A 10764-nucleotide genomic window follows, 5' to 3' on the forward strand; every position below is an offset into this window, starting at 1 on the left:
GTTATTGACATGTGAAAGACAGTGTCTGTGGGCAACAGGCACATATCTGATTACACACCAATATCCTATGGCCTAACAGAGCATGTGACATGTCAGTGTTTGAGTCTGTCAGTGTTGTAATTCAATGTGACCGACCTCGGTCATTAGCAGGCCACAGAAGAGAGAAAGGAAGGGAAATATGAGCAGCTTCATATCATTGAGGTAACATCATCCACACCTCTCTACCCTCCCCTCCGAACCTTGTCCTCTCAGGTGAAAGCTTGCTGTCCTTCAGTGGTGGTATGTTATGAAGCTTGGGCCAGAATGTGGCACACATACACACCGATCCCTAAAATAACCTATTTTCCACTGTGTTAAAAAGGAGAGCTGTCGCTGCCTGCTCTGCCTAATAGACTGGTTTACTTCTGGGAAACGTCAGCTAAAACATATGGGTTACAGCAAGGTCTGAATCATCAGTGTTCTAGATTTCAAAATAAACCATGGATGACTTCTGAGGGTTGATTTGATACAATTGGAGTTGTGCAAGGGATAAAAAAGTGGATGGGGGAGTGAGGAAGTATATTTCTTTTCAAAACGACAACAGAGAATGCTTTTGTTGGAATTCAGAAAAATGTGATAAAAGCACCCAATGTAGCTTGCTGTATGTTTGTGAAAAGCTTTAGTGTCATTTTTTACTGGACGGTTTTATAGTTCAAACCATCTGCTCTTTCACAGACTGATGAAACATGTTGAATGTCTCATTGCCCTCCTTAATGACAAGAATGTGACACCTTGAATGATAAACACCTCCATGTCTTTTTAGATGGAGGCTGGCTGACTGACATACAGCTTTTGTCTTTTTCCTCCCTAGAGATAAAGTAAATTAGTTTGGTCTCACTGGCAGCATTGGGACAGATCTAGGGTCAGTTTACTATCACACTTAATCCTTGTGTTAACCATTATGGTAGAAAACTGGTCCAGGGGCTAGGGGCAACTTCCCATTATTCCCAGTGTGGTGACAGAGTAGTGAATAAAAGCCCTCCCGGGATTTGATTCAGAATCGACTCATTCTCACTGACCTTTGTGATCTTTGAGGACAGGTTTCACACACAAACTCACACACACACATATAGACAGGCTCTGAGGTGCTGTGTAGACCTGCAATTTCCCCTCAGTACAAACGTGTTGATAGAACTAATGTGCTTTAATGTTGTTTTCCCCCACCCTACCCAATTCTCTTCTCTGGAAGAGTAGATCAAACCGCAGAGGAACTGGTCAAAGTATTTGGGGATTTTGTTTTCTATTTCACACACAGCTGCTCAGTTTTTATGGCTTAACAGAACTTAGGGTGGAATCCTGCCGGCCGTGTGGAGGTTTGGTCATTGCACGGATGTTTGACGTCGGAGTAGGTGGTATATTCCAAGACAATTAGTTTAGTGATAACATAAACTCCCATGATATTTAAAACCAAAACGTGCACAGTATGATCTACACGCATCAGACATTAATGTGGTCTCTTTGATGTCTGTAAAGGACAAACAAAGCCTTTGATTGTGACAGAAGCGGGTGGGTAGAAGTACTGGTTAGCAGTGGATATTGGAGAACACACACAGAAAGAGACCATATGATATGATAGCATGTGGGTGCCTTGCATTCAGCAGCTGTGACCCACCACCACTAATAGAAGAAGCCTGTCTCTGTGTGAAAAATACCTAACTTTGTGGCGTGGGTTAAGGCAGGCATGGCTGATGCAAACCAATAAGAAATGGACAATATCCCTCCTCAGAATAATGTGTGGCATCCTACTGCAGTTCAACTGCCAACGGGCACTGAAAGATAGGAAGAAAATTAGCACTTTTTTGTCTCCTTCCCATGCAGCTGCAGGAATTCCTTCAGACACCCCACATTCCTACATGGAATTGCTCAATCTTGTTAAAACCTTTCCTGATAGTTCTATCAGTATAGGGAGCTTAGGTAATGCATGTAGGCTTATGTCAAGCTCAGACCATAACCCCCATAGGCTAGTTTGGACTGATAATCAGTAATGCTATTGTTATAGCCATCAAATGATGTATTACCATAGCTTTACTAATGCATTATTATTAATTGTATGCATTACCTGACAATCAGCCTATATCTCAAATGATCAAATAGGCTACCATTGTTGTATTCCAAAGCCTTGATTATACAAAAATGTTTCCACATAGTTCTATTAAAGGCAAATCAACAGTCAAATGTATATGCAGCATTTAGTACAGTAGCTTGCATGTCCACACTCCCATTTCCCTTCCAGACGATATACATTAAAGCCATACCAGCCCCTGGTAGTTTACATTTAAATTTCTAGGGTGGAGGCTATACATGCAGCTCACAAGAATGCTGCATATTAGTAATTTTGTCAGCATCGGAAGGAAAACCAATGGGGTTCCTTTCAGTATGTGTGTGTGTGTGTGTGTGTGACGTAAGGGAGGCGGGTCGGAGGCAGGTCTGAGTTTATGTGTGTGAGCGAATGTGTGTGTGTGGAAGCCTATCCGCCAAGCAGTCGGCACTGAGGCACGGTGTGTGTTGCACGGCTGACCTCGCACTGAATGGACTACATTTTTTCCCAGCCACGTAAGTACACAACACCGCCGGAGAGGATGTCTTGCTGATTCAAGGGAAAGGCCTGGGAAAGTCGGCCATCCCTTAATTCCAGCAGTTGAAACAGTCGACGACAGTTCTTTAGGATTGAAAACGCATTAGTTGCAAAGGACATCCACTTCCGAAAACAACAAAGGGATCCGAATTCTGGATAGTTTTATCTCCATGTTTTGATCGATGGTAATCCCCGAAGCTCGATGCATGGACATGATTTTTGGAACGAACAAGGCCCGTATGACACTGACCTGGTAGCTGTAATGCAATAGCATTGCTTTTGCTATCAAGAATTCATGTTGATTTAAAAATACTGTAGCTTGCAACCTCGGTGCGATTCAAAGCGGTTACTTTGGATCGTCTAAGTTTAAGCTATTAGACAAATACATTGTTTCTATTTTCCGAAACGTGTCAATTTAATGAATCTGCAAGGTTAGCTGGCTTTATCTAGCAGTCAATCGTCATTACAAAGCTGACATTCGATGGGATTTGAGTGTTTCCTTTGTAACAAATCGGCATAGCTCTCTTGCACTCTGGAAAAGCGTTTATGCTCAAATTCGGCACAGTTTCTTCTGCATAGTGCTGCCGTGCGTCACGGTGCAGTGAACAATGCTTTTGTTTTAGTCATACAGCAGGGTAGATGAAGGACATAAATTGCCAACATTGTCTTATAATTGCCTCTGTCTTTGCATGTAGCCTATAGCATATGAGCCCTCCAGCAGTACCTTCAGATATAGCTAGCCTGGGCCTTATTACCGTGTAATAGGTGTACTTTCAATATAGCACAAATTATAATATAGCTTTATATTTCTAAACTGCATCTACAAAGTATAGGACTATTAAAAACATTATATCAGTCCAAGTTTACAACCCAAAGAAGTGCTGCTACACCTCCCTGCCGTCGAAGTGAAGAAGACCCGGATAGTTTGGAAGTATTTCAGGAAATCCTGATGAACATACAGAGATCAAATCCCATCAACATCTCGCGGTATGGGAGATCACGACACAAAGCGACCGAATTTGAGGAGTTAACTTGCCTGAGGACTACAGAATCCATCCAGAGTTTCAGCCCTAACCTAGGATCCCCTAGCCCCCCTGAAACACCAGATTCCTCCCACTGTATATCCTGCATCGGGAACTACCTGCTCCTTGAGCCTTTGGAAGGGGACCACGTTTTCAGGGCCGCCCACCTGCACACAGGGGAAGAGCTCGTATGTAAGGTGGGTCTTTGAGCTATAGGTTTTATGGGCACTATAGTTCATTATCAGACGCATTAGTCATAAGAGTGCTGCAGATATATGCTTACATTGTAGCGAACGTTACATCATGCAAAGTCTCTTCACACTAGTGTAATCATAAAACACCATATTTGGTCAATCCACCAGTCCACCAGGTCGTACGAAAGAGGAATGTGGAATAGAAGCCCTTCAGTAAACACAAACTTGCTCATAATGCAACCGCCTTGGTTGAGTAGTTATGTCTAAAGGTTTAGGCCTATATGGTTGCAAATTGCGGACAGGTCTGACAAACAGAGCTTAAATAACAAATACACTGAACTAAATAATTCAGTGTATGGAATTACCTCGTGTTTCCTCAAAATGTGTGTTATGCATAAATTGGAAATAGAGACATGTCAAAGAGTAATGGAAAAAGTAAATGGAGTGCAAAGCACGCAGCCTAGCACGCGCGTGTCTCCGGAGCTGTGTAGGTCGGATTGCATGATGTAACGTCGACAAAGGAGTGAGTATCCACGCACCATGCCCGTTTTCTGCTCCCAAAGTCATAGCCCCTAAGGCACTAGCTAAAGCCTTTGTTCCTCGCTGTAGAAAAATAAATAATAATATGACGTGTCCCTCGTTCTCCTGCGCATAGCACATGACCCACTATTTCACCCTGTAAATGGATATATCATATTGTTTAAGATTTTCTAGTGCTGTATGAATATGAATGTTCTGCCTATCATTGTGTAGTTAAACATGCAACTTTGCATGTTGTTTTTCACCAAGCACACACGTCCCCTTGGGGTCCGAAAGATTTATTAGACATCTGGTTTATTGGATAGGACCTCAATATATGCATAGGACACACATTGAGGTCAACATTTTGGCCTTTGTTTCCACCCTACTAAGGCCTGAGCCATACAGTATTGACTAAACTGTATACACTGATTATTGGAGCATTGGATACATGTACCCTTTGATACATTCAAACGTTATGAACCCTAAACAGGGTCGTAAACCTGGTCTGGTATAAAAAACCAAGCTAGGCTGAAAGCACGCCAGCCCTGTAGGAGCACAGTCATAGAGTATGACACTAATCTGTTACAGTGATAAGAGTATGGCCTTTGGCACTGCTACTGCCAGCAAGCTATATTTATACACCTGACTCCCATTTTACTGCATGTTACCAAGCAACATCAAAGACCAATTTGTAATCTCAGAATTTACGGTTTAGCGCTACAGTGTATTAGTAGGTCTCCAGTACAACTAGGTGTCGAGAAGCACTCGTGCGAAAACACAAACACTGCAGAGTTAGCCAGAGATGGCTGCTTTTGAACCGTTTATCGACTTGGAGCTGAGAGGCTGGCTCACCTGAGCTGCCCTAGCTGAAAGTCATTCAGCAGAACTGAGGGAAAGAGGTTACTATGGAAACTGGGGAGACTGCAGCCCAGTGGCCTGCGCAGGGGACAGCCACGACGTTACAGAATGTTCACATTCGGATAGAAACGTACGAATGCCGAACGCGGAGCAGCCTCGTGGCACGTCTACGTTTCGTACCTTTCCGATCCGCAGCAAAACGTCACAAACGTTTCACGGAACTGAGAGCTTACGAGACTTCTCGTTTTATCCGGCAACAGGCTGCCTGTCTTTTCTAGTCCGCAAAAAATATGCCGAATGAAGACTGTCCTGTCAGTTCCACCGCTAACCTCCCCTCCCCCCACCAGGAGTTTGACATCGGCCGGTACCAGGAGGCCCTGGCGGCCTATTTCGCTCTTGGCAGACATGACCACATCAATCAGGTGGTGGAGATACTGCTGGGAGAGCAGAGGGCCTACGTCTTCTTCGAGAGGAGCCACGGGGACATGCACTCCTTCGTGCGCACCTGCAAGAAGCTGCGCGAGGATGAGGCCGCCCGGCTCTTCCGGCAGATAGCCTCGGCAGTGGCACACTGCCACGACAATGGCGTGGTCCTCCGGGACCTCAAGCTTAGGAAGTTTGTCTTCAGGAATGAGGACAGGTGAGTGAGAGGAACGGGTGGTCGCTTTCAGCTCTTTTATGAAAACGTGTTTGTGTGAATACCCCTACTTCAAATCTTTAAATAAAGTGACATTTCGTGGTAACCCGTAACAATATTTTTAAGACCTAAGTGTCTAAAACACATCGTATCAGTTTTTATTTAGATCAAAGGTCACTGTATTGGAGGCACCCAATATAAATACGACCACACACACACACACACACACACACACACACACACACACACACACACACACACACACACACACACACACACACATATGTGCTGGTTTAGGGCCCTTGCCAGCTAGTTGCCTACTAGAAAAGATGCCAGGAGTATCTTTGTCTGTCAGATGTTTCAATTACGTCGGGATTTACCATGTAAGACTCGGGCAGAGTAATGAATCGATTCTAGTGTTATCAGCTAGAGCAAGACTGTAGTATGTAGTGACCCCTGGTGGTCGTATGTATTTATTGCAGCCTTCAAATGCAAACAAATCAATATAATTGTTTAAGATATTAGGCTATTTGGAGATAAAAGTGAATGTCTCAAACCAAATGGTTTGATCCACATTTATTGTTATTGTGATGCAAATATACAGGTATCATTACCTGACACTGCTTTTGTAATTGAACCTGTCAAAGCACATTTTAACATCCTGGCCATGACCAAATACCCCAGCCTAAATACCACTGATCTTGAGTCAGTTTCAAGTTTTCTCCTCCAATGGATACAGTTAAAGCTGGACAAAGTGTGCACTGGTTGTAGATCAGTTCTGGACCTTCAGTGGCAGTTTTCCAACCTGGCCACAGAGTAGATACCTTCTATGTTTTTAAATGTGGCTACGTCACCCCCTGGCTCCACTGGTGGAAAATGAAAGCTGAGACTGGCTGGCTCATCTAATAGCAGCCTAACGACCTTGTCTGCCACCGACGTGACCATCCAGGGTGGTATGTCTAACCCCTCCACTGAATGATTCATAGGGGCAGAGTTCAGGGGGAGTGCATCTACATTCAAGTTTCCTGTCCTTGAATAAAAACATTTTCAGAAATTAAAAAATCCACATAGTCCAGTCAGTGTAAACAAAGGAAACGAGGAGGCTTCAAATGAAGCCACGGCTGAGAGTCCCCTCGCCAAAACCCGAGCCCCAAAGCGTTAACGAGTGTCAGGCCAGACAGGGAACAGATAGACAGAGAGAGAGATAGCTGACATGGTAAGGTGATATGGAAGTTATCTGCACTGTGTGGCGACAGACTGCTTACGTAATCATGGCTGAATTGACCAATCACGGTAAAGGTTTTAGGTCACAGATCCTACTTGTTGGGAATCCACTGCAGCGAACGCCATGGGAGAGCTACAGCCCCGGTGACCACGATCGGCCTCCCTACTTCCAGACAGTGTTCTAACCCTACGATGTGTCCACGTGCATTTGGGAGGAGGGTAGATTTAGTTCATATGTAACCCGAGGTGCTTTGTAAGCAAAAGTAATACATGTTTATGTGTTTGATGATATGTGTAGTATGTTGCAGGTGGCGACGTTCACGCAATTTTGTAACAAGTCTGCTTATTATGGTAGTGTATTGATTGCGTCCCCTCATCTGTCTGGACGAAAACCTAAAACAAGAGATCTGAAGAGGTAAAGCGCACGGCGCAAAATCATCTTAGCGCACGTGGGCTCCAGGGCCGTTGGGCTGAAGTCATCCGTTACGGTGGTTCTTTGTTGTGCGGGAGAGACCTATTGAATCATCTGAGCTATAAATAGGCTGATGCATACCGGCTGACTGGGTTTGCTACTCTTATCTCTGTGAATGGAAATGTCAGACGTAAGCTGCAAGCATTATGTGCTAGACTTCATTGAATGTCCAACACTATGGACCCAGAAAATATAGATGCTATCCATTACAGGAAATGAAACCACGCTCCCATTAGTAGAGGCCAACTGCTTACAGTGATCAAGAACATTGCTGCAGAGGCCTTTGCCATACCTGCAGTGTTCTTTTGATTTGGAGGACTGACTCAATTAAAATGTGAGCGTACATTACCAGATTGTTTTCATTAATAGATTTTGTATTTATCCTCCTATGGAGAACAAGTATTCATATCTGTTTGTTTTCGGGTTCTTGTCTTTTTCCAGGAGCCTTGTGAAGCTCGAGAGCCTTGAAGATACCTACATCCTGGACGGCCTAGACGACTCCCTGTCAGACAAACATGGATGCCCCGCCTACGTCAGCCCCGAGATACTCAACGCCAGCGGCAGCTACTCAGGCAAGGCGGCCGACGTGTGGTCCCTGGGGGTCATGCTGTACACCATCCTGGTGGGCCGCTACCCGTTCCACGACGTAGAACCTGGCTCCCTGTTCAGTAAGATTCGCCGGGGACACTTCAGCATCCCGGAGACCCTGACACCCAAGGCCAAGTGTTTGATCCGGAGCATCCTTCGTCGGGAGCCCGCAGAGCGCCTCACGTCCCGGGAGATCCTGGATCACCCCTGGTTTTCCTCCGGGGCAGCAGGTGGCGCTGTGGTCCAGGGGAGGGCAGAGCGGGAGCTGGAGCAGACTGTGCCTGAGGTGAACATGGAGGAGGAGCTGGATCAGTTCTTCAGCTGAGCTGACAGGAAACAGGAAGCACAAAGGGAGGACTACACCATAACGCGGGGAAAACCAACCGCGATGCGCTCGCTATGAGCCTAACGGTAGATTAGTTGTTTAGCAGGTGAAACATTGTCACTCACAGAAAAAGGTGTTTCCATCTTTATTTCTTTCCATTCCATGGAAAATAGACCTAGTGGTGGAGCCAGGTGGCAAATGGCGTAGAAACATCACCGAGGCGGCGATTCTGCTAAGAGGAGTTTTCGCCACTTGACATACGATTCGCAAACGATGTAGCAAAACGTTCCGTTTTTTTCTCTTGTTGTTGGTGCTTTTAAAAGTAGAGACAGACATTTACCACGTTGTTACGCTACGGAAAGCACTAAGGGACACGAGACCTCAGCCAAGGAGAACAAGACACATGTCAAACTGCGACAACACTCCTCTATCGTTTTTCACACGACCAGGTATAATTTGCCCCTAACCGCCGTGCTATGATCAGATTAACCAACCCTCAATCCTAGACTGAACTGTTTGGAGGATAACAACATCTGATGCTAGACCAGTGATTGGGGACAACTTCTGCCTACTCTGTTCTAACAATCATCAGGACAGTTGACCTCATATTTGTTTTGTCACTTAGTGTTTTGTTTTGTCACCTGTCTCACATTTCCCCACATGACCTTTGACCCTAGGTTATAAAGCTCTTTCACTGACATAGAAGACAGATTCTCACTAAGTTATTGTATGTACCCATCGTCAGAATTTTGTGTGCTTTATCTTTTTCTATGTAGCCTTATTCCTCCCCCCTCACCATTGTGTATGTTTCTTGAAAAACCCAATGTTCCACCACCACTTATTTATCATTTAGTAATAAGGCTGTGTTTTAAGTCTGACATCACCTTGTTGTATTAAGCTATTACATTAAATTGTTACTGCTGCTTTGATATCTTCTCCTAACCTTAATTTGTAATCTTGCTTTCTCACTCTCGTTAAGCCCCCACCAGTGGCATGATGCACTTGATTAGTTTAGGTTAGGTGAAAGATCAATTTCACCTCTCTAGACTCGCTTTCTCTATTTAAGTTTAGCTTTTCATTTGGAGGAACGGAAAACTTTACATTTTATTTAAATTGTAACAACTATATAAATATATATATATTTAAAAAAAAAAAAACATTGCAGGGTTTTTCTTTTCTTTTTCAGAGATTCCTTCATGTATATTGTAGGCAATATTTTGGACACAGGACAGGTATGACGGGAAAAAGAAAGGCTGTCCGAAGACGATAACATTTTTGTGCCAGTATTTCTGTGCCCCCACCACCATGCGGACATTAGTCACCCTTAATATCTTTTGAACTTGACACCAGTAATTAAACAATACTATTACAGTAACATGGTTAGCAGTAACCCATGTTGATTTTCTACTGCCTGCGTAGGTCCTGTGAAACAAGCCTGTTCTGAATAGGTTAACAGTGGTTCTGTCGTATCTCAATGTTACTTGAATTTGTGTTTTTCTTAACTAGTCCTAGGCATGTGCCCTATGAATGCTATCGCCTGCCTAGCAGGGTGAAACAAAACAAGTTTGTTTTATAATAAAAGTAAAAACACAAGTGAACATTTTCTCAAAAATTTGCTATTTTAAGTTGCTTTTAAAACTGACTATTGCTTTCATTTAGTTTTGTAGAATGAGCTGCCCATTTTTTTTTTGCGTTGGTGCTGATTTGGTGCTAATGTAAGGAGTCCTTATGTTTTGTTTTGGAGGGGAGTGGTGCATGGTGGGAATTCTGCCTCGGATGTTCTGATTGTAAAATGTAACAGATTTTGGTGTTGTCCAAATTTATTCAGTAAATAAATTGTGAACTGCACTTTGGGGTTGATTCTTCTCTTAGCACATCCTGGGTATTGTGTTTTATAATATCAAGCAAGCCCTCTGTTGGTTATTGATTTATATAAGGAATTGCATCATGTCTACAATTTTGTTCAGGCCACAGTGATGTAACAGTTACATTTTTCTGGTGTACATTACAATGTAACCACTTAGGACCTCTTTGGCTGAGATGCTCTTCTAAACACACTTTAGAATATCTCAGTGGTGACATGCTGAGCTTACAGTGCTGAAGAAACAGATCTAAGACTATCGCAATTTAGAGTAGTGTATTTGACCACACAATATTGAGGTTTTCCTCCAGTAAGACAGTCATCTAGTTTATAATGCTGATCTATTACTGACAGACTTGTACCATTTCAGGAAGATTTCATACCAAAGAACATATATTACATTGACAAAATATTCAGGCAACTGCTTTCACTCTAAATAAAAAAAAA

The 10764-nt window shown here is 43.6% G+C and overlaps 1 protein-coding gene across 1 annotated transcript; it reads left to right on the top strand.

Moving 5' to 3' along the window:
* Positions 1–2502: 2502 nt before the first annotated feature.
* On the top strand, positions 2503–10304 carry trib2 (tribbles pseudokinase 2). The gene is made up of 3 exons (XM_010882177.3): positions 2503–3833; positions 5558–5850; positions 7985–10304. Exons 1-3 carry the CDS (start codon positions 3564–3566, stop codon positions 8454–8456), a joined length of 1035 nt encoding a protein of 344 aa, XP_010880479.1. The 5' UTR covers positions 2503–3563; the 3' UTR covers positions 8457–10304.
* The last annotated feature ends 460 nt before the right edge of the window (positions 10305–10764 follow it).

This window comes from Esox lucius, chromosome 18 (genome assembly GCF_011004845.1).
Source record: "Esox lucius isolate fEsoLuc1 chromosome 18, fEsoLuc1.pri, whole genome shotgun sequence".
Taxonomy (NCBI): domain Eukaryota; kingdom Metazoa; phylum Chordata; class Actinopteri; order Esociformes; family Esocidae; genus Esox; species Esox lucius.